Below are 19,537 nucleotides of genomic sequence, written 5' to 3' on the forward strand. Positions count from 1 at the left end.
CAAAGCCGGCGGCACCGGCATCTCGTCATCGTCACGCGAACTGCCAGCTCCGAGCCCAGCACGTCGGGCGATGCCTGCGCGCACGCCCCTCGCACCTCCGAAGCCGGTCGCACGGGCATCTCGCCATGGCTACGACACTCCGCATCGCAAACGCCATCCCCAGCCCCGCGCGCAGTTACGGAGCTGGGCGTGCCAAATGCGTCGATGTGCACTGGCGGTTGGATATCTCTCGGCGTAATCTCGCAGCTCCCAGGGTAACTGGGCTCCGGCGGCGTCAGCGCCGGAGCTGATGGCGTGATAAGGACTGTGCGGGGCTCGCTTCGGTGTATCTGTCGTTTGTCGGGCCGGTAGGTATGTGCATGCCCCGATCGTGTCTGGGTACAGATGGTCAGACATTTTGTGCGTCTAACCTGGGGCTAGTTTTGTCAGATCTTGCTTTACCGCCACGCACCCCTCACCATGGCGCACACCTGGACGTCCGAGCAGCTGGTCGACGCGGCAGCGGCCATCGTCGACCGCACAAGGGCGAGCACGCCGCTCGTGGTGCAGCTCACGAACATCGTGTCGGCGAACGAGCAGGCCAACTGGACGCTCGCGGTGGGCGGGAGCCCAATCATGTCTCTGTAGGTTTGTGTCAGTTGGGCCGTCAATCTGACCTCCCCAGGGCGGAGGAGGAACAGGACACATTGGCGCAGCTCACCTCGTCGCTGCTCATCAACATTGGCACCATCCACGCAGCGCAGCGCGCCACCATTGCGCGCGCTGTCGCCGCGGCAAACGCGCACGCCAAGCCCGTCATCTTTGATCCTGTTGGCGTCGGCGCGACGGCGTACCGACAGGAAGTGGCCGCCGAGGTGCTGGGCTCAAAGCTGGCCGTGGTCACGGGGAACGCGGGCGAGATCGCCTACCTAGCTGGCGCGGTAAGCTACTTTCGCCGTGAGCAGGCTGCTTACGCCAGGACGATAGCCTGTCGCGCGGCGTCGACTCGGGCCGCATCGATCCCGCGACGGCGGCGTCGGTCGTGCGCAGCCTCGCGACGCAACTCGGCGCAGTGGTCGTCCTCCACGGCGAGGTCGACTACATCTCCGACGGGGAGGCGGTGGCTGCGCTGTCGAACGGGAGCGCAAGGCTCGGCGAGTTGACGGGCACGGGGTGTGGTCTTGGGTCGGTGCTCGGCGCGTACGTCGGCGCCGTGGGCGGCAGAGACAAGCGGGACGTGTTCGCCGCTGCTGTTGGCGCCGTGCTTGCCGTCTCTGTCGCTGGGGAGCTCGCTGCTGAGCATGCTGGTCCTGGGAGGGGGAGCTATCGTGTCGCGCTGCTTGATGCGCTGGGGGATGTTGTTGGCGATGATTTGCGGTCGCGGGCACGGGTGAGGTTGTTGGTTTAGAGAGATGTTTTGCATCGTGTCACTTTATCATCCAACTTCGACCTTGTCAACAAACCTTGCTCGACAACTCTTCGAATCAACGATTTATCGCCAGTGTCTGCAGCTACAACGACCTGGCTGTCGTCACAGCAAGCTGAAGAGGTGCTGTGAGCCTCGACCATTCAGCATTGGGGTTCTCGACTCGGGCAAGCTCCTACGTGCTGCAGACTGTGGGCGTGTCGTTGTTGTGACGCTCAACCGCCTCCCCGTCAACAACGGACCTCCTCGCCTCCAACGACCGGCAGCCTGAGACTGTGGGTATCGCGATGAGCATGCTCGATCCAGCACCTCGCCGCTCTGCGGTGTCCTCGTAGCTGTTTGCGGCCCGCTCGTTACCGTCATACCGCACCGCGACGCAAGGGGTTGACTGGGCGGCGTGCGACTCGCCTCGCCTCGACTAACTCGAGCCACGAGCGGCTGGTCACTAACCTCGCCTTGACAACGTGCTACCAAACAACACTGACACCGACGAACCGACAGACACTGACCCGGCCTGGGCCCAAACAAACCCAGTCAAGCATACCGCCGCCGCCTTGATACCAGCCAGCCCACATTGGTTTCCCAGGAACGAGCGACAGCCGTGCCGGTCGGCGCGGGGGCGCGGCTGGCTGGTCGCCACACGTGATGGGTCTCTGACACGCTCTCCGTTGTTGCTGACCTCCTAGGAGATGTGGACCACGGCCACGGCTACGGCTGCCGCCGTCGCGGCGTGCCTCGTGCCCAGCCTCCCGTCGGCGAGCAAACACCTGTCGCCGGCCGCCCGTTGTCAAGAAGTAAGTACGCACGCCGCAGCGCCCGGTGCCCCTTGTTGCCCACCGCCGCTTGGCACCGGGTATGGTGCACAACAGGACATACAAGAGACGGAGCACACTATGCCATGTCTCTCCCACTCACCTCGCTCACTGGCCATGTTCGCAGCTCGCCTCGGCCCGCTCCTCGCCATGTCGTGGTACGACTCGCCCTCGGCCCCGAGCCCCTCGCCGACCTCCCCGACACCGCGACTCCGCGCACGCACGACACTCCAGCGGCTCTCGCACGCCTCCCTCACGGCCATCTTCTTCACCGTGCTCGCAAAGCTAGGCTACCTCGTCTTCATGGGCGAGACGATCCTCGCCGAGTTCTTCCACGCCGTGTTCCTTCTCGGCCTGGCGGCGCAGATCGTCCTGGCGTGGTGCGGGCTCGGGTACGCGCTGTACCGCCGCCAAACGCCCATGCGCCGCTGGATCATCCAGCTCGCCGTCCTCCTTTCCTGGGACCAGATCGCTGGCCCTGCAGTGCTGGTTAGCGCGCGGCGCATGCAGCGACAGCTGGCAGCTCACACATCCGGCATGGCGGACGCCAAGCTCGGTTGGGAGCAGCAGCCTGGTGAGAACGGGTGGACAGAGACGGACGACTACTGGGCCCCCGAGCTCGGCAACGACGCCAAGCACCTCGGCGGCCAGCCGCTGCTGCATCTCAAGCCAGGCACATTCCTGTTCATCATCTCGTTCGTGGCGCTCGTCGGGTACGGCGGCTACCGCATGGCAGAGCGAGTGTACGCCAACCCCCGGGACGACTCGGACTCGTTTTCTGAAGCCGGCTCGGTCGAGGAGCAGGTGGAGAAGATGCGTCTCGACTAGGGGTAGCAGCAGCAGCATCACATACGGTCGCTGGGGAGCGTTGCATCACAGACTACGCTACTGGCCGCCCGAGGCCGTGAGGAAGGAAAATTCAAAGTCCGAGAGGTCGGGGAAGAGCGCAGCAAGGGCGTCATACGGCAAGACGTCGACGGCGTGCTGTTGCTCAGTGGCAGCTGTACCTTGTTAGCGCTGGGGCATCAATCTCGAACCGACGTACAGATGCGGTCCGCCACTCTGGCAAAGTATCCGTTCATGCCTCCCTCATCTGTCGGCGTTATGCCACGCTCGAGACGGTCGTCAGCCACGGCGAGCATGGCGTCGACAGCCTGCGCACACTGCCGCATGATGTCGCGCGACCCAATGCCCGTCGCGTAGGGACTGTCGTCGGGTGAGACATACGACTGGTTGAAGATCTCGAGCGACTGGAGCAGGGACGTCCTGCTTTCCCGCGAGCCAGACACGTAGTCGATGGCTAGGACGAGTACAGCGCCGAGGATCCAGATGTGCACAAATCTGTTGTACTGTTTAGCATTATGCACCCTGGAGGTGTAACGCACCTGGGCCTGATGAGGGGGTTGTCGTTGAATATTAACTGGATCTCGATGATCCGACGCGAGCTGTGGACCGCTGCCCGCGCACTTGCCTGCGCATCAAGTGCCTCGATAAGATCGGTGTGCCTGGGGAACATGTACGGGCGGTGAAGGCGGAGAATGCGATTGTGGATACTACAGTTGATCATGTGCATCATCCCTGCGGGTTAGCAGCCGCGGTGTGTTGGAGTCTCACAGTACGACGAGAGGGGGCCAGTGGTGGTGGGAAGCTGGTCGAGCACACGTCGGAGCGCCTGGTCGTAGGCCAGCATGGTCTCGTACGAGAAGCCCTCTGGCCGGTGGTACATTGCGATGGTAGTCGCGAATGCACTTCCGATCTGATGTGTGTGAGCTTGTTTGGCCATGGCTGTGAGCTCGGCGAGGTTGCCTTGCTCGAACAAGTGGGCGACGTCGTCGACGAGAGACTCACCCTCGGAAGCGTCGCGCTCGTTAGCTCGGTGAGCGGTCGCTCGTCGTCCAGATGCCACAAATCAATGTAGTTGCCCGGGAAGGGCGTTTTGAGGTCTGAAAGGCTAGCAGCGGCACAAGTATCTCAACTTACTATGACACCACCGCCACAGTCCTAATCGCTTTTGGAATGTACCATCGGCAAAGCATAGGTAGTGAACGAGTCGCTTGACGAGCTCGAGGCCTTGAACTGGGGAGAGCCCAACAAGCGCCGCATCATCAGCCGGCAGTGCGGCTGGGTCGTCCTCAAGGATGTCGAGCTCGAGCCACTGGCAGGTGCTGATCGCGGCGTCGACATTACGCAGCGCGATATTGCCCTGTGCGTTGACATCCGCAAAGTGCTAATCACGCGTCAACTGTGAGCCGGCACGGCTACTCACAAAGTGGAAGGTTAGCGACATTACAACGACTTGAAGATGTCGAATCTGGGGGACAGTGAGGTAGTCTGCTGCGTCGAGGCAGTCCATCGCCCCAAAATATAGGGCGAGAGGCAGGTCTGATGGATCGTGGTTGGAGAAGCGGCGCATGTGGTGATTCATTTTTGTCGTCGACGCGAGCATCTGCGGTCGGTGTGAGCGAGGTGCGTCTGCCGGTGGCCGGCGAGGAGGTCGACCTGGGCATCACGGGCTGCCGCATGCTCTCCCCCTCCCTCCACGCGCCGTGTCGAGCCCACGCCGGCACCGATACCTACCATGAGATACACGGCGAGCCACGACATCTGGTCCATGGTCCCCTCGAGGGGCTTGAAGCTCATGTACTCGTCAAACTTCTGGCGGAAGGTGACCTCTTCGACGATCTGGGGTCAGCGCCGGCGCCGCCACACCTACGACTCACCGGCCAGCCGCGGTTGAGCGGGCCGCGGAAGTACTCGTCGACGATGGCGCGGCCGAGGTCGACGGGCGGGAGGAGGGCGTACGCCCGCTCGAGCGCCGTGGCGCGCGGCGCCGCTGTCGCGTCCCCCCTGCGAATGCTGGCCGCATTGCGTACCACCGAGCCGGGGCCGACGAACCGCGTGCCGGGCAGCGTGCCGACCACGCTCGCCTCGAAGCCCTTGAGCGTCGTCTCGACCGCGCTCCGCGGCATCCGCGTGGTGCTGGCGCGCCGCCCGACGCTCGCTTCGCCGGAATCGTGCGCCGCTACCGACCCCGCTGAGGTGCCAGCCGGCCCCGATGCCGCACCGCTGCTAGTGGTTCTCGGGGTGCCGTGTGCCGCTTGGGGCACGGCTGAGACAGGCGCCGCCTCGGCGATCCGCGCTAGCACTCCGGCCGTGGTCGTGATCTGCACCTGAAGCAGCTCTTTCAGCTCCTCGACCTGCCGCCGCAGCGAGTCGAGGTCGGCCGTGAGCGCGTACGCCGGACTGAGAGTGAGTTATGGACTGCATACTGGCAACTCACCCATTGTGTGCCTCCGCATCAATCCAGACACACTCGCCTGGCCGGCCGCGCCGGACACAGGCGTCGCATGGTGTCTTACCGAGGGCAGAGCACTGGGGTGGGCGTGAGGTGAGCTCGGTGTCCAAACACATTGGCTGACGCAGCATCCAGCAGCCGTCCACTTGCCTTTGTCTTGCGCCGCTTACACTCTGTACAACTGAGAGCGCGGCGCGCCTGCCGCTGCTTCTTCTCTGGGGGTTGTGATGATGATTCGTGGTCGTCTACGGAACCTCCGTCGTCTCGCCCGTGAGTCTCCGGCATGGTGTTCGCCGAGATCCACCTGACGCGCGGTCGGCGTGGGTGATAGATAAGCCTCCCCTCTGCTCCCCCTCCCTGGTTCAGGATGCAGGAGGGTGCAAGGTGCAACGTGCAAGGGTTTGAGGGCGGGACGAGGGGATCGTGATTCGTAACGAGATGCGGCTTGGGTGTGATGACGAGGTGAGATGGGAGATGGGAAAGTGCACGATTGAACGGAAGTTCCGCTTTAAACCGTCGAAATGGGGGCATGACGAAAGTGAGACATTCCGACCATCACATGCTTTGCTTTCTCATCAGCCATCATCGAGACTCTTTACGCTGCAACAAGATCAACGAGCTGACTGGAGCTTACTGCAGCTTGCTGCGTTGCTGACTGAATCAAGATGTAAGCAAGTTGGACTAGCACACATGCCTTTGCTGCGAGGTGCGCCCAAGTTGGCCGTCGCGACGAGTACTTAACAAGGCCTGACAACGTCCTCGACACTCACCAACTCACTCAACCTTCTCACTTCAACAAGCTCTCCAACCACACCAACGCAATGTCTTCTCCCAAGATCCTCATCCTCGGTGCCGCCGGCTACATGGGCGGTGAGTAGGCTGGATGAGACTCTTGACCGCAGCCCGCTCACACCACAGGCGACTTCCTCGTCGAGCTCCTCAAGACCCACCCCGCGGCCAACATCACGACCCTCGTGCGCTCCGAGGCCCAAATCCCGCTCCTCAAGCCCCTCGGCGTGAACGTTTACCTCGGCTCGGTCGAGGCCGACACCGTTGGCCCTCTGGCTGCGGCCCACGACGTCGTCGTCAACTTTGCCGTGCCCTTTGGCGGCGGCGACGCCGCGATCAGCGCGATCATCGAGTCGCTCGAGCAGCGCGCCGCGACCCACACCAAGCCGGTCCTTATCCACACGGTCGGTACTGGAACTGTCCTCTCCGGTACCGACGGCGAGGCGCCCACTGGCGCCAAGTGGAGCGACGACGAGCCCGAGCGCTGGGAGGCGCTCCCCGACACGGCTTACTTCCAGTCCGGCACCCGCCTCGTCGTCCGCGCCGCTGAGCGTGGCCTCATCTCGGCCTATGTCGTCACTTCGCCCACCGTCTACGGCGTCGGCAAGGGCCCCGGAAAGAAGGTCTCGCTCCAGGTGCCCGACTACGTCGCGTACGCGAAGGAGAACGGGCAGGCGGCCTACATCGGCAAGGGCGAGAACGTGTGGGGTAACGTGAGTGCTGAGGTCCAGACTCTCTTCCAGCACCACGCGCTGACATTATCCCAGGTGCACGTTTCCGACCTGACCTCGCTCTACCTCGCGGTCCTCGCCCACGCGCTCCAGAACCCCGCCAAGACGGCTGGCACCGAGCGCGGCTGGTCCAACCTGGTCTACTCTGGCGTTGGCGAGCACAACTGGAAGGACGTTGTCACTGCCATTGGCGACGCGCTCCACGCCAAGGGCGAGGTCAAGGCTGCCGGCGCGATTTCCATCCCGGAGGGCACCGGCAAGGGATACATGTTTGGCGGCAGCAGCGTGCTCGCGCAGAGCAAGAAGGCGCGCGCGCTCGGCTGGGTGCCCAAGGCCAAGGGCATCGTCGAGACTGTCGTGGCTGACATCGAGGCCTGAACCGCCCTGTGACGGTCCTGCCTATTCACCCTCGTCCATAGTCTCTGCCTATAGATGCATCCTCGTTCCAGTCTACAAGTCGCGTGCTCGGGGTCCAAATGTCATGTTACAGTGTGGTTGTGGGTGGCGAAGCCGTTGCTGCTGCAGTTGCTGGTCGCTAGAACCGGTCATAGTAGGCAATCCGCAGCCCCTTGATGCCGTCGACGAACAAGCCGTCCGCCTCCTCCTTGAGCGCCTGAAACTGGAGCGAGGACATGTGCACTGTCGCGGGGGTGTCAGCGGCCTAACCCTGCCTCTCCGTCTCCTTCCCCCGCACCCCGACCCACGCACGCTTCAGTGCCAGCTCGTCGACGTACTCCTCGAACAGGAGAAACTCGAGCGGGTCCGCCTGTGCCCGCGTGGTGAGATACATTGTCGTGCCAGGTTCGGTGAGGAGCGCCGTGTCGCGGATACCGGCGAGGACTGGGGTGTCAGCGGCGCTGCGTCGTGCGGGGTGCAGGGCGGGCGGGCCAGAGTCAAGCCCAGCCCAGTGCCACGGTACGCACGATGCTGGACGCGATCTGCTGCCTGCAAGCTCTTTGCGCGCAGCTGGATCACGATAACGAGGGTCATGGTGGTGGTGGTGAGTGTGAGTGTGGACGTGGAATGTTGTCGCGAGACGATGCAGCAACAATGACGCACCGACGACGAAGAGATCTCGGGCACGGCCATACCGCATGACCTCGGCCTACTCGCCGCCGCCAAGCCCGCCCACCACTCCAAGCCACTTGCGTCTGCATCATGCACATCTATGTCTACCACACCTCGTTCTCGGTGAACGACTCGCGCTCGCGCCACGTCTCCCAGTACTTTGCGACGGCGGGGTCGATCTCGGGGCCGCCGATGCGCTTGTGGAGGTTGGGCAGGCCGACGTCTGCGGGCTGGCCCTGCTCGGTGCCGCTCAGCGAGATGGCGCGCGCAAGCCACACGATGACATGGTAGTCTGCCTCGCCGGGCTTGTCGCCGGCCAGGAAGGGCGAGGCCGTCTTGAGCGCGGCAGTCAGCGGGCCGTGGACGAGCTCGCCGGCGCTCGCCCACACGGCCTTGCCCTGCGCGAACACCTTGTCCTCGCCCGCAGCGTCCAGCTTGCCCTGGTAAAAGTCGTACAGCACCGTGTTGTCCTCGAGCTTGCCCTTGTAGAACTCGGCCAGCTCGGGCGCCTCGGCAGGATACTTCTCCAGCGCGGTCTGTCGTCCCTTGATGAACTGGAAGACCTCGCCCGACGCCTTTTCTTCGCGGTCGGCCGCGTCGAAGGGGTACAGGCCGAACAGCTTGGGGTCGCGCGATGCGTCGTGGACCTGGGGGTGGTGTCAGCGGCCGTTTGTGGTGGGTGGACACTGCTGTCGTGGCTGGCCTCGGCCGCGTGTCGGCCTGCAGGTCGTCCCCTACTCGCGCCCGCTCACCTGCTCGATGAGCTTGGCGTGCTCAGCCGACAGCTCCCCCGCGCCGCCAGGTGCGCGCTGCAGGATCTCCTTGGCGACGTTGACGCTGTCGCGCACAATCTTGCCGTCGACCTCGCAGATGGGGATCAGGCCAAGCGGGTTGAGCTTGAGGTACTTGGGGTCAAAGTTTGCCCCGGAGCGCAGGTTGACGCGCTCCCACTCGACCTCGTCCTCGTCGTAGCCCGTCTCGGCGATCGCGAGCTCGAGCGCTTGCGACCATGCGCCGGCCTCGTAGTAGTAGATTTCTGGGGTTGTCAGTTGTGCGTTCCGCCGGTACACGGGCAGCGGCAGCGGGTAGGTGGGCTTCCGTAGCAGCCACCTGGCCACTTGGCACCCCTTATTCGTCACCTCGACCCCTGCCACGCAATGGTGATTACGTTCCTGGCGGTGGTGACGAAGCAGTGGGGAGGGGGCAGCGAGGTCGCCAGCTGCGCTATCGGCCCCTGCAACGGCGTCGGTGTCGGCGAAGGGGTGCTCGGCGCAGCTTGTGGTCGGCGCAGCGCTCCCTCGCCGACGACACCAGTAGCGCCGAGGCAAATGCCGGCGGAGGGCAACGTCGAGATCTGGGGTGACGAAGAGGAGGAGCCCGCTGCTGCCGGCATGCCGCTGCCAGATTCCACTCACTCATGACCATGGTGAAGGGGGTATCGATGTGTGCGTGATAAGAGCAACAGCAGCAGCAGCAGTTCACATATGTATGCCGTGCAGTAGCAGCAGCAACGCAGCTCGGACCAACGTGGTGATGTGCAGAGTATGTCTCGCCGACATGCCACCCTCCTCCTCCCGCTCCCGCTGCCGGCGCCGCCGCTGGCGCAAGACAGAGTGCCGGAAGCTCGTGCCTGCCAGGGATTGTGCGGTGACGACGTGCAATCAATTGTAGGGTGCGTGCAGTGGGGGAGGGTGCATGAGGACTGGGCTGGGCTGCTGCAACGTGTGCATGCTTGCTCTGGTCGTATCTGGGGCCAGGAGCCCACTCCTTGCCGCCGACCGAGAGCGCAGCGCTGCCGAGAGGAGTGAGACAACATGACGACAAGATCGGCGAGTGCCACGCACGAGCTAGGCAACGAGCGCGCGTTCCAGCAAAGACACACAACGCAAGGGCAAGCAATGTCTCGGGCGGACTGCAGCCCTGGAACTGTAGCAGTAGCAAGAGCAGATGCATCACGCCAGCTACAGCTTGTCATAGTACTCGATCTTGAGGCCGGCCTTACCGCCGACGAACAGCGTCTCCGCCTCGCCGATGAGCGCCTGGAACTGGGGCGTGGCGAGGTGCGCTGCGTGCGAGTTAGTATGCGTTCCAACTCGTGGCGTGGCTTGCTGGCGGCCTTGCGGGTGCGTTGCGGGCCGACGAGCCCGCGACACCGACCGACCGAGGCCGGCGCCGCGCCGCGCACCCGCCTGCCCTGAGTGAACGACGCCTCGACGCCTCGCCGTCATATCGGCGGCGCCGAGGGCATCCCGGTGACAAGCCGCAGTCACCTCCGCGGCACGCCAAAACCTCCCCCCAGCCCTACTCACCATCAAGCGCCGCCTGGTCGGCATACTCCTCATACACGAAGAACGCGAGGTCGTCGCCCGCCTTGCGTGCGGGGGAGAAGACGAGCGTGCCGGGCTCGGTGGCGCTCGCGTCGCGGACTGCGCGGACGACTGAGCGGGAACGGGCGTCAGCGAACGAACTTGCCCCAGAGATGGTGGGAGCGACTCACGCTCCTGGACGCGCTGGGCGGCAGCGGCGTCGACGACGCGGTACGAGGCAGTGAAGGTGACGGTCATGGTGTGGTTTGTTGCTGCTGGTGCGATAGTCTGCATGCTCCGAGCTGCGCACGCACGGGTTATATACCTCCCAACGGTGCGGCACGGCGCTCGGCGTGATCAGTGCGATTAGTAACCTCGCCATGACGAACACCAACGCCAAGCTCGAGGTCGTCGGCGGTTGAACGGGGCTTGGGCTCACCGAGCCGTGACTAAGCTTCTTCACCGAACACTCAACACGTCTAGAACGAGGTTATCGACGTCGAGGAGGGGGCTGTGGTTGACGTCGGAGCTGTGGACGCGTCAGGGGCCATCAGGGGGCTGTGGACGGTGTAGACGGCGCGTCCGGTCTCATCACCGAGACATGGGCGGAAGTGACCACCGTTCCACCGCCTGGCTGGGCATCAAGAACATGGCGAGCTTCGACGACCCAGTGCCGACGGAGTGAAGGACTCGCTCCACAGGGCAAAGCATGCCCGTGCCGCACGCAGCGCTGCACACACGCGCTGACGCCTGTTTCTGCATTGACACACCGAGACGGCATGATATCCCGCCGAGCGAATGAGCCAAGATGACGATATCCGCCACGACAACCGACAACCGACAGTGCACAACATCATTCCACCTGCCAGCCCATCACTCGCTCGACCAGTCGTCCGCCTCGCTTCAACACCACCGATGCATATGTCCTACACCTCCAAGTCAAGTCTAGAACTTGGCATAGTAGTTCACATTAAGCCCCGCCCTGCCGCCGACGAGCAGCGTCTCCGACTCGCCGATGAGCGCCTTGAACTCGTCCGACGAGAGGTGTGCTGCGAGGCGTAAGTGATTGCGCTTTACGGCGTGGCGCGGTGTGTGGGCGGTGTCGTGTCGCGGGTGATCGACGTAGCGCTTTGAGAAGAGTTGCGGACGACCTCCTCACCGTCATGCATGCCACCACGCCGAGCCAGGGTCGCCGCGCTGGTGCGCCCACAGCCCCCACTCCCCCACCTCACACTCACCGTCGACGGCCGCCTTGTCGGCATACTCCTCATACACGACAAAGTCGAGGCCGTCAGTCGTCTTGCGAGCGGGGTTGTAGACCTGCGTGCCGGGCTCTGCGGGGCTAAGCGCGACGTCGCGGACCTTGGAGAGGACTGGGCGGTCAGCGGCGCCGTCTCGGCACACACTCACGCTCCTGGACGCGCGAGGCGGCCGCTTCGTCCACGACGCGGAAGGTGGCGATGAGCGTGACGGTCATAATGTTGGTGGTCTTGTGGTACGGTGCATGCATGCCTGTGCCGTATGCATTATCTTTATATCTCGGCGCGGATATGCGGCTGCGCGGCGACGCGGCACACCACCCAGGCGCGATGAGTAACCATTGCGTATGGCGCTGTGTACTGTAAGCTACGCGGCGTAAGCAGAGCCTGAACGGTGACTAAGTAACACCGAGGCTGCAAAGGTGCGAGGGAGGGCGCGTGTTCCGTCATGCCGCCTTGTCGCTGTTAGAGAGCGAGGTTATGGATCAGTGCTGCTGATGATGTCAGTCAGCCGGATGACGAGCTGATGGCGGTCGACTGCCACGACAATCAATCGCCAACATCGGGCAGAAGCAGCCAGACCTGCCCTCACACCTGTTCCTTCAGACGCCTGATGCATGCGCCGACAGGCCGACACCCATGGCCGCCTAGAACCGGTTCACGTACTCGATCTTGAGGCCCTCCTTGCCGCCGACGAACAGCTTGTCCGCCTCGCCCTCGAGCGTCTTGAACTGGGTGGACGTGACGTGGGCTGGGGCGTGAGCGCTGCACGAGGGGGGTGTCGGTGCAGGGCGTCGCCGCGACGCACAGCGGTGCACGCACGCACCCAGCACCCCGCGCCCCGCTTCGCGTTCCGCGGTGCCCGCCTCCGTACCCACCTCCAAGCGCCGCCTGGTCGACATACTCCTCGTACACGACAAAGTCGAGGCTGTCGGCGGCCTTGCGCGCGGGGTTGTACACGAGCGTACCGGGCTCGTCGGCCGAGAGGGCAAAGTTGCGGACCTTGCCGAGGACTGAAGGCAAGCGAGCACGCGTCAGCGTGCGAGCGGGCGAGGTGTGGGTTGGCGAGCAAGCGAGCGACGGACGAGCAACAACCAGCGGCAGCAAGTGCCGTTGGCTTCGACCACGCCGCTCACGCCGCTCGTTCCGCGCGCTCGCTGCTACTCACGGTCCACGATACGCTCAGCAGCGGCGGCGTCCACCGCGCGGAAGGAAGCGACGAGAGCGAAGACCATTGTGTGGGTGGGTGAGGGTGGTTGACGAGCTGCCGCGGTAACCCACACCATGCGCGCTACTTATACCCCATACCGCACTGCCCCCCGCCGATGGCGATTAGCACGCCTTGCGTGACGAGCAATGTGGGCGAGGTCGTGACGCGTGACCGTGTACGAGACGCCGAGGAACACGGCGAGGGGTTGCCGGGCGCGCGGATATGACGAGCAGCCGCAGCCGGGCGTGCGGCATGTCGGGCGGGGTGACCTCATGGCGTCGACACAGCAGCACCGGACGCAGGCCATGAGGTCAGGCTGGACGTCGAAGGTGGGGTCCTCGACGCCCCGACAGGCCCAGCCTCGGCGCCCTCGAGGTGGTCATCTACTGACGGCGGCGGCGGTGCCCCATCGCCGCCCCGCCCTCCCTGTGAGCACATCTCATCTCTCGCCGTGCAACCAGCGCTGATGATGTCTCGCACGCACGCAGGCTGACTTGGTCGCGTCGCACAAGACCGACCCGGCCAGCACGGCGCTTGCCTGCTGGCGACCTTACCGGCGGCACAAGGTGTTCCGGTCGCCGCCTTGGCCCCGCCCCCCGCCTTCCCAAGTGGCACCTCGACGCATCGGAGCAGAGGGGTCGGACAAGGAAAATGTTCGAAATCAGCCCTCCCTGAAGCCTGAAGGAGGCAGGTTATGTGCCGTCAAATCCCTCCCTAATCGAAATCAGAAGCGTACAGCGCGCAGCGCTGTCGTGTGCATACGGGCTGAGGGATGTCGAGGGCGCCTGAGGGAGGTCGCCTTGCCTGTCCTGGCGACTGGCCCGCAGGCCGCTTCACCGGACCCTCCCTCGTCCCTCCCGACTGCCCCCACCCCACCCCACCACACTCCCAAAATTCGAAACCGGGTGTCGGCTCCTGAGGTGTTTTCTTTTTCGAACTGCGGCTTGGCGGTGGGGTGCATATGGATAAATAAGGTCGTGTGGGCGGCGAGGCCGGGGGGCATCTCGCTTTCTCCTGCTTGCTTGTCTCTGCTTGTCTCTGTCTCTCCGTCTCCTTCATTGTCTGTCTGTACCCCCGCTCGCCGCCGCCGCAATGCCCCGCACCGTCCCCGCCCCCACCGCCCTCCCCCGCTCGCGCGTCGGCGCCACGCTCGGCCTGCTGGCCATGACGGCGCTCTGGATCCCGCCCGCCGCTGAGGCCGTGTACGCCGACGGCACGCCGGGCTGGAAGGCGCTGCTTGCGCCCCGTGCCGAGCGCAACACGCACAAGGTCACGCGTCCTTTCGGCAAGGGCTCGTCGACGGTCACTACTGAGCAGCGTGAGTGCTCCGAGGGCTGAGGGCGGCGCGCAGCGCTGCCCGAGGCATTGGCTACAACACTGGCACCATGCTGACCCCCACCCCCAGTCGCTGCCATCGGCGTCTAAGCCCCGCCCCCTCAACCTGTACCACCCCCCACCACTGTACCCCCTGTTGTCGCCACACTGTCCTTACGCCCGACGACCACGACCAGACCACTGTCACTGTCCCGTCCTGTCTGTCTGTCCTGTCTGTCCCGCCCCCGCCCCCGCCCGGCTAGAGCTAGAGCTAGAGCTACACCCTAGAGGCTAGAGAGTCCCGGTGCGCGCCGCTGCTTTTGGTTTTTTTTATCGATTTGGTATCATGCATCGTGTCGAATGCGTCGAGCGTTGTTGGGTTTCCCGAGTCGGATCGGGTGGCGATGGTTATCGCGAGCACGTTGCAATCTCCCGCACGGCGCACGGTGTGCTCGCCACCGCACACCCGCTGCTGCCCGCCGGCAGGGGTGCCCTCCCCCCTCCCGTCCCCACGCGGCCCCATGCCACGGCCCATGCCCCCTCCTTATCGGGTACGGTTTGGCCCGGAAAACCAAACGCAAGCCTCAATACCAAACGCGAAACACGGCGCGTGCGGGTTAGCAATGGCGTCGAGCAGCGCACACGCCACATGCGAGTGCCACGCCCGCGGAGTGGCCTTGTTTGACCCCCCTGGGAGGCATTCAAGGCAGATCTGATAAGACGACGACGCCAGAGGCACGGCACGGTGGTCACAACATCAGAAGTGATGTCAAGTGATGTCAGTTGGTTCCGGGGCTGCGTCAACGTCAAAAGGTATTACATTATACGTGCGCGTGCGCGGTATGCGCGCGCGCGTTGAAGAGCGTCTGTGTTGCGAGCGGGGTGGCGGACTGCGGCGGGGTTCGGGCTCGGTTCGGGCTCGGTCGCGGGGGTGTAGCGGTCGTGGTGTGGGGCAGGGTGGTCTCGAAGACGGCGACGAATGGCGATGGCCATGGCGACGGTTGCGGCTTGACATTCGCTCGTTGCGCGTGTTGGCGCTGGCTTTACTGCTCTGCCTCCCGTCCAGCGTCAATCGACGCCTTCTTCTCCTTGAGCAGCCCCTCGAGCACCCAAAGCGTCTCCTCAAGCGAGTATTCGTCCCCGAAGGCCGCGAGAATGTCTGTCTCGATCGAGCCGAGCTGCCAGGCTAACCTGATCTTGGCCGAGTCGAGCTGCGTTGTGCGTGTGAGCGGGGCCGCCAGATTCGGACAATAATGAGGTCAGAGCCTCCGCGTGGCGTGCTTCCCCGCACTCGGCGGGGCGCGGGCGGACGCTTTCGGACAGTGCGTGGTGTCGCGGCGTCGCAGCCGCCTCGCAGGTTTGCGAGGCCGACTGAGCGCTGTCCGTGACACATTCTAGGTGGGAGGGAACGGCCACTGTCTGCCGAAGCTGGAGACATTCCCACCCACGGTCAAGGCTGCGGGAGCGAGCAAGGCGACTCGGCGCCGAAGGACCTCTTGCTCGCTCACAAGCAGCAAGGATGCCACCACCCAGCTTCGTACACATCCCTCGGCCCTACCATCACACTCACCTTCTTGAGCAGCGCCTTCTTGTCCGTAGGGTTGATGCCACGGTCGTCACGCACAAACACGCGTACGCGCGCGAACGCCTGCGGGCCAGCGTTTGCCGCGGCCGTCGGGCTGGACGGCTGGCTGTCGGGCAGGTTGTTGGGGTCGTAGCTGTCGACATTGTTGCCCGTGACGCGCCAGGCGAGCGCGCGCGCCATGCCCGTCAGCTGCTGCGCGACGGTGCGCTTGTCGTTGTGCGAGGTGGAGGCGGTGGTGGTGGGGGCTTCGGTGGTCATTGTGTTTGTGTTGGCGTGGTGCGCAGAGGTTGAGAGGGAGTGGGATGAAGAGAGTCGTGTCGAGTGTACGCTGCGTGTATAAGTAGACGGCCGAGAGAGGAGTGGATCACGATGCGGCAAGCAAGATGTTGCATGTGATTAGTTTCAACTGTTTGCGTATCTCGACGGCTGTCCACATGCGTCAACGACTTTTGGCTCAGTGGCGACGGCCTGGAAGCGATCTCCGCTTTCGGCAAATTCCACATGGCTCCCACGTGGTTACCGCACGTGGCAGCCAGGTGCGAAGTCAACACCTCGCCGATCCTGCGCCCTGTGCCGATCGTTTTGATCTGCAGCGCGCTGATCTCTCCCTTCTCGCTGCTGCTTCTGTTCTGTCCGTGCGCCTCGGTCCGCGTCAGAAGTGTTTCAGCATGCGCCAGAAGCCGACGGAGCATCTCTTGGGACGTGCGCCAGGCCCAGTTTCGAATGCCTCTTGACGCCCCGTCTCCAAGGCATCACGTGATGACCTTAAAGCCCAGAACCTGCTCGCATCTTCCCCGTTTCCCACGACGAGAATGCTCTCTGCCTTCGTGTAAAGCAGCAAGCGAGCGAGGGGGAATGCGAGACGGACTTGACGGCCACCGCGGGGGGGCTGGCCGTTAAGAGCAGTCCGAGACGGACGCAAGCTGCGCCGTCTGTGCGCCGTCGAAGCCGTCGAAGCCGCCCCTCTCGGCCTTCTCGTCCGCCCTGGCTCACTGTAGAAGTCACTAGTAATTCCCCATTAGTCGCCCGACAACGGAAATCCTAATGCTGACGTCACTCTTAGCGACATTTCATTAGAAACAATCTCAAATGCGGATTAATGCTAGTCGACAACTCTCACGGCGGAGCATTGTGATTTGCCCTGCTCTTGTCCCGTTGTCATCGGTCCTCTCTTTGACAACTCGACTCTCTTGCATCCATCTCACTTATTAAACATCTCTCTTGCTCGCGTTCAACTCAAACTTAGAAGCTCTAGAAAGCATTCACTGCAAGGTACAGCACAAGACAAGACACACAGCGACTTCACACAACACACAAACCAAAACCTCTCGTAACCTCGGTTGCCCCCCAAGCCCAGCGTCGTCGTCATCCTCCCCCCGGACCCGACTTTTACCAAGTCTTTTCAACCCACCATCTCACCCATCTCTACTTCATCCTCAACCACAACACCACACACACCAATGGCATCCACAGCAGCAGCCAGCGACTCCAAGCCACAGTTCACCCCCGTCCCCACGCCACCCGAGTCTGGCGCCACGTCGGCAGCCTCGACCCCAAGCTTCCAAACGGCAGAGCAGGACGACCGAGGCGTGCCCATGGACGTGGACGACACACCCACCGTCGAGGAGCCTTCCTTCCCGACACCTCCTACCACCGAGCCCGGATCGGCGACCACCGACTCGGCTCCTCCCAAGAACTCGTCGCGCGACTCCAAGCCAGAGCAGGCATCCAGCTCAAAGGGCAAGCAGAGGGCAACGTCCCCGACCCCCGCTGCGACACCCGATGTCGTCGAGGAGCCTGAGCCGGAGCAGGAATCCCTCGACTCAAGGCTCGCAAAGCTTGACCTCAAGGACCTTGGCGACGGCTCGCAGCTCACCGTCGAGGAGCTCAACGTGAGTTGTAACCCACATACTGTATACCCTTCAGACATTTCCTAACCCCGCCTCCCAGACTCTCCTCGAAGGCGCGACTCAGCTCAAGGACGCGGGCAACAAGCTCTACACTGCTCGTCCACCAAAGCTTGACGCTGCACGCGACGACTACCTCAAGGCCCTGTCCTACCTTCCCGCCGTGCCCAAGCATCTGGCTCCGCCGTCGCTCGACGACCTCGCTGGCGGTGACCGCTTCCGCGAGATCACCGACGAGGAGGCCGAGCAGATCGAGGCAGACGAGCGCGCAGGCTACGAGCGCGTGACGGCCGACCTGGCGATCCGCGACGCACAGCGCGCAATCTGGGGCAACCTCGGCGCCGTGTACGCCGCGCAGAAGAAGGACAAGGAGACGGTCGACGCGTGCACCAAGGCACTGACGTACGACCCGACCTACATCAAGGCCCTGCAGCGACGAGCGGCCGCAAACGAGCGCATCGGCACGTGGAACGCCCTCGCCGCCGCCCAGCGCGACCTCACGGCCCTGCTCGTGTTGCTCCCCATCGACTCGCCCCAGCGCGACTCGATCCACGCCACTCTTGACAAGCTCGCCCCAAGAATAAAGGTGCAGCAGGACAAGGAGAAGGACGACGTCCTCGGCAAGCTCAACAAGTTGTGAGCCGAGCGAGCAGAGGATCAGCAGTCAACAAACCAAACCACAACTTCATAACCAAACCCATATCAAGTCAGGAGGAGGATCTACCGCATCATGGCGGCCTTGCATGGATGACTTTTACGATTGCGCGGGGGTGTACTGAATCACTGACATACTGACGGGCGGAGGGGCGCGAGGACAACTGACGGTGTTGAGGCGGCGGCGGTCTCTTGGGGCAACGACAAGCGGACACTTTGCTGCCCACCAAATCCCGCACTGGGCACCGCGAGCAAGGCAGGCATCAATTCCCGCCAGACAGAGTTCAGGACAGCATCAGGAGCATGCCTTGCCCAACGCCGTGCCTGCGTTCCAGGTAGGTGCCTAGCCGCAAATGCTGGCCAATCCAGTCGCGGACCACTTTTGGGGAGGGGTGGGTCGCGGATGTGCCGACCGGACCCAAACGGTGTATTGGATAGGTCAAGGTGGCATCACATGGACTACAACGTATAGTGGTACGGATCCCCAATCAACATCTACGACATCGCCGTTGTCGTCCACAGGTCGTCGTCAGCAGCCGCACCCACCACCCCAGCGTCAAGCGGCAAGTCGTCAAAGAGCGTGACGAGCGGCGGGGACACCTCGGCCTCGGGCCACGGCGCAATGTCCGGCCCCAGCCCAGCGGCGCCCTGGTCAGGCGGGAACAGCTGTCCGAGGGCGGCGATCCACCCGCCGTCGGACGTGAAGATGCCGTCCGCGAGGCAGAAGTCGAACTCGGCGGGGTCGTTGGCGGCGGGTAGTGCCTCTGTCGCCACCGCCACGCTAGCGTCTGGCTCGGCCGGCGCCGGCTGGTCGCCGACACTGCGCGCCTGGTCGACCACGCGGCGGAGGAGCTGGCCGAACGGAAAGTCGGGGTCTGGTGTCAGCCAGCGACGCGCTTACTAGACCCACAACTTTCAAGCTGCCCGGCGAGCTTGTCAATGTCCTTCGCGGCCTGCGGGAGGTCGATTGCGTCAGGCAGCAAACACGCCAGGTGGACGAGGTATCGCGCGGCGTGCGCCAGCCCAAGACGGACGTTCCGGTTCCCGTGGCGCATCTTCGTGTTGTCGTCTCCTCGTGCGGCGCGCGAGACAAGCGCGCATGCTGCGCGAGCGGCTGCTTCCAGGCCTGCGCGGCGCGCGGGGGGGATGGACTCGAGTTCCTTCTCGTGCTGGATTGACTCTAGGCGGACGAGGTTGAATTG

General features: G+C 63.8%; 12 protein-coding genes across 12 annotated transcripts; 5 read left to right on the forward strand and 7 right to left on the reverse strand.

The window, feature by feature from the left end:
- Positions 1-459: 459 nt before the first annotated feature.
- thiM (Hydroxyethylthiazole kinase) lies at positions 460-1,387 on the forward strand (the record flags this gene model as incomplete). Its single annotated transcript, XM_062769971.1, has 3 exons — positions 460-623; positions 665-920; positions 959-1,387. 3 exons carry the CDS (start codon positions 460-462, stop codon positions 1,385-1,387), a joined length of 849 nt encoding a protein of 282 aa, XP_062625955.1.
- A 947-nt stretch (positions 1,388-2,334) lies between these two features.
- On the forward strand, positions 2,335-3,045 carry LOC62_02G003438 (uncharacterized protein; the record flags this gene model as incomplete). The annotated part of the gene is made up of 1 exon (XM_062769972.1): positions 2,335-3,045. The coding sequence occupies one exon, from the start codon at positions 2,335-2,337 to the stop codon at positions 3,043-3,045; it is 711 nt and encodes a 236-aa protein (XP_062625956.1).
- A 25-nt stretch (positions 3,046-3,070) lies between these two features.
- On the reverse strand, positions 3,071-5,977 carry LOC62_02G003439 (uncharacterized protein). The gene is made up of 11 exons (XM_062769973.1): positions 5,663-5,977; positions 5,498-5,589; positions 4,938-5,460; positions 4,795-4,899; positions 4,484-4,663; positions 4,198-4,444; positions 4,066-4,160; positions 3,832-3,973; positions 3,603-3,795; positions 3,263-3,558; positions 3,071-3,218 (listed from the first exon to the last, which is right to left on the reverse strand). The coding sequence occupies exons 1-11, from the start codon at positions 5,795-5,797 to the stop codon at positions 3,103-3,105; spliced, it is 2,124 nt and encodes a 707-aa protein (XP_062625957.1). The 5' UTR covers positions 5,798-5,977; the 3' UTR covers positions 3,071-3,102.
- Positions 5,978-6,333: 356 nt separating this feature from the next.
- YLL056C_0 (putative protein) lies at positions 6,334-7,410 on the forward strand (the record flags this gene model as incomplete). Its single annotated transcript, XM_062769974.1, has 3 exons — positions 6,334-6,382; positions 6,431-7,014; positions 7,069-7,410. 3 exons carry the CDS (start codon positions 6,334-6,336, stop codon positions 7,408-7,410), a joined length of 975 nt encoding a protein of 324 aa, XP_062625958.1.
- Positions 7,411-7,567: 157 nt separating this feature from the next.
- Positions 7,568-8,022, reverse strand: LOC62_02G003441 (uncharacterized protein; the record flags this gene model as incomplete). The annotated part of the gene is made up of 3 exons (XM_062769975.1): positions 7,568-7,671; positions 7,741-7,872; positions 7,956-8,022. The coding sequence occupies 3 exons, from the start codon at positions 8,020-8,022 to the stop codon at positions 7,568-7,570; spliced, it is 303 nt and encodes a 100-aa protein (XP_062625959.1).
- Positions 8,023-8,167: 145 nt separating this feature from the next.
- Positions 8,168-9,582, reverse strand: LOC62_02G003442 (uncharacterized protein). The gene is made up of 3 exons (XM_062769976.1): positions 9,516-9,582; positions 8,853-9,136; positions 8,168-8,747 (listed from the first exon to the last, which is right to left on the reverse strand). Exons 1-3 carry the CDS (start codon positions 9,523-9,525, stop codon positions 8,205-8,207), a joined length of 837 nt encoding a protein of 278 aa, XP_062625960.1. The 5' UTR covers positions 9,526-9,582; the 3' UTR covers positions 8,168-8,204.
- A 479-nt stretch (positions 9,583-10,061) lies between these two features.
- lsrG ((4S)-4-hydroxy-5-phosphonooxypentane-2,3-dione isomerase) lies at positions 10,062-10,664 on the reverse strand (the record flags this gene model as incomplete). Its single annotated transcript, XM_062769977.1, has 3 exons — positions 10,062-10,165; positions 10,410-10,538; positions 10,598-10,664. 3 exons carry the CDS (start codon positions 10,662-10,664, stop codon positions 10,062-10,064), a joined length of 300 nt encoding a protein of 99 aa, XP_062625961.1.
- Positions 10,665-11,316: 652 nt separating this feature from the next.
- On the reverse strand, positions 11,317-12,154 carry LOC62_02G003444 (uncharacterized protein). Its single transcript, XM_062769978.1, has 3 exons — positions 11,817-12,154; positions 11,645-11,779; positions 11,317-11,455 (listed from the first exon to the last, which is right to left on the reverse strand). The coding sequence occupies exons 1-3, from the start codon at positions 11,914-11,916 to the stop codon at positions 11,352-11,354; spliced, it is 339 nt and encodes a 112-aa protein (XP_062625962.1). The 5' UTR covers positions 11,917-12,154; the 3' UTR covers positions 11,317-11,351.
- A 136-nt stretch (positions 12,155-12,290) lies between these two features.
- LOC62_02G003445 (uncharacterized protein) lies at positions 12,291-13,327 on the reverse strand. Its single transcript, XM_062769979.1, has 3 exons — positions 12,834-13,327; positions 12,544-12,678; positions 12,291-12,416 (listed from the first exon to the last, which is right to left on the reverse strand). The coding sequence occupies exons 1-3, from the start codon at positions 12,949-12,951 to the stop codon at positions 12,313-12,315; spliced, it is 357 nt and encodes a 118-aa protein (XP_062625963.1). The 5' UTR covers positions 12,952-13,327; the 3' UTR covers positions 12,291-12,312.
- A 404-nt stretch (positions 13,328-13,731) lies between these two features.
- LOC62_02G003446 (uncharacterized protein) lies at positions 13,732-14,554 on the forward strand. Its single transcript, XM_062769980.1, has 2 exons — positions 13,732-14,193; positions 14,281-14,554. The coding sequence occupies exons 1-2, from the start codon at positions 13,968-13,970 to the stop codon at positions 14,298-14,300; spliced, it is 246 nt and encodes an 81-aa protein (XP_062625964.1). The 5' UTR covers positions 13,732-13,967; the 3' UTR covers positions 14,301-14,554.
- Positions 14,555-14,989: 435 nt separating this feature from the next.
- On the reverse strand, positions 14,990-16,160 carry LOC62_02G003447 (uncharacterized protein). The gene is made up of 2 exons (XM_062769981.1): positions 15,760-16,160; positions 14,990-15,400 (listed from the first exon to the last, which is right to left on the reverse strand). The coding sequence occupies exons 1-2, from the start codon at positions 16,030-16,032 to the stop codon at positions 15,233-15,235; spliced, it is 441 nt and encodes a 146-aa protein (XP_062625965.1). The 5' UTR covers positions 16,033-16,160; the 3' UTR covers positions 14,990-15,232.
- Positions 16,161-16,963: 803 nt separating this feature from the next.
- Positions 16,964-18,444, forward strand: LOC62_02G003448 (uncharacterized protein). Its single transcript, XM_062769982.1, has 2 exons — positions 16,964-17,666; positions 17,725-18,444. Exons 1-2 carry the CDS (start codon positions 17,235-17,237, stop codon positions 18,319-18,321), a joined length of 1,029 nt encoding a protein of 342 aa, XP_062625966.1. The 5' UTR covers positions 16,964-17,234; the 3' UTR covers positions 18,322-18,444.
- The last annotated feature ends 1,093 nt before the right edge of the window (positions 18,445-19,537 follow it).

Source organism: Vanrija pseudolonga, chromosome 2 (assembly GCF_020906515.1).
Source record: "Vanrija pseudolonga chromosome 2, complete sequence".
Lineage (NCBI taxonomy): Eukaryota > Fungi > Basidiomycota > Tremellomycetes > Trichosporonales > Trichosporonaceae > Vanrija > Vanrija pseudolonga.

Coding starts and splice junctions, on each gene's coding strand:
- LOC62_02G003444 (XM_062769978.1), bottom strand. CDS start 11,916: ATGCATGCACCGTACCACAAGACCACCAACATTATGACCGTCACGCTC. Junction 11,780..11,816: donor CGCCTCGCGCGTCCAGGAGC/GTGAGTGTGTGC, acceptor CTGACCGCCCAG/TCCTCTCCAAGGTCCGCGAC. Junction 11,456..11,644: donor CGACAAGGCGGCCGTCGACG/GTGAGTGTGAGG, acceptor TACGCCTCGCAG/CACACCTCTCGTCGGACGAG.
- LOC62_02G003448 (XM_062769982.1), top strand. CDS start 17,235: ATGGCATCCACAGCAGCAGCCAGCGACTCCAAGCCACAGTTCACCCCC. Junction 17,667..17,724: donor TCACCGTCGAGGAGCTCAAC/GTGAGTTGTAAC, acceptor CCCGCCTCCCAG/ACTCTCCTCGAAGGCGCGAC.
- LOC62_02G003445 (XM_062769979.1), bottom strand. CDS start 12,951: ATGGTGTGGGTTACCGCGGCAGCTCGTCAACCACCCTCACCCACCCAC. Junction 12,679..12,833: donor TGCTGAGCGTATCGTGGACC/GTGAGTAGCAGC, acceptor GCTTGCCTTCAG/TCCTCGGCAAGGTCCGCAAC. Junction 12,417..12,543: donor CGACCAGGCGGCGCTTGGAG/GTGGGTACGGAG, acceptor CTCACGCCCCAG/CCCACGTCACGTCCACCCAG.
- LOC62_02G003446 (XM_062769980.1), top strand. CDS start 13,968: ATGCCCCGCACCGTCCCCGCCCCCACCGCCCTCCCCCGCTCGCGCGTC. Junction 14,194..14,280: donor GACGGTCACTACTGAGCAGC/GTGAGTGCTCCG, acceptor CCCCACCCCCAG/TCGCTGCCATCGGCGTCTAA.
- LOC62_02G003442 (XM_062769976.1), bottom strand. Junction 8,748..8,852: donor ACGCCAAGCTCATCGAGCAG/GTGAGCGGGCGC, acceptor CACCACCCCCAG/GTCCACGACGCATCGCGCGA.
- LOC62_02G003447 (XM_062769981.1), bottom strand. CDS start 16,032: ATGACCACCGAAGCCCCCACCACCACCGCCTCCACCTCGCACAACGAC. Junction 15,401..15,759: donor AGAAGGCGCTGCTCAAGAAG/GTGAGTGTGATG, acceptor CGCACAACGCAG/CTCGACTCGGCCAAGATCAG.
- LOC62_02G003439 (XM_062769973.1), bottom strand. CDS start 5,797: ATGCCGGAGACTCACGGGCGAGACGACGGAGGTTCCGTAGACGACCAC. Junction 5,461..5,497: donor GATGCGGAGGCACACAATGG/GTGAGTTGCCAG, acceptor ACTCACTCTCAG/TCCGGCGTACGCGCTCACGG. Junction 3,974..4,065: donor CGAGCGCGACGCTTCCGAGG/GTGAGTCTCTCG, acceptor CACACACATCAG/ATCGGAAGTGCATTCGCGAC.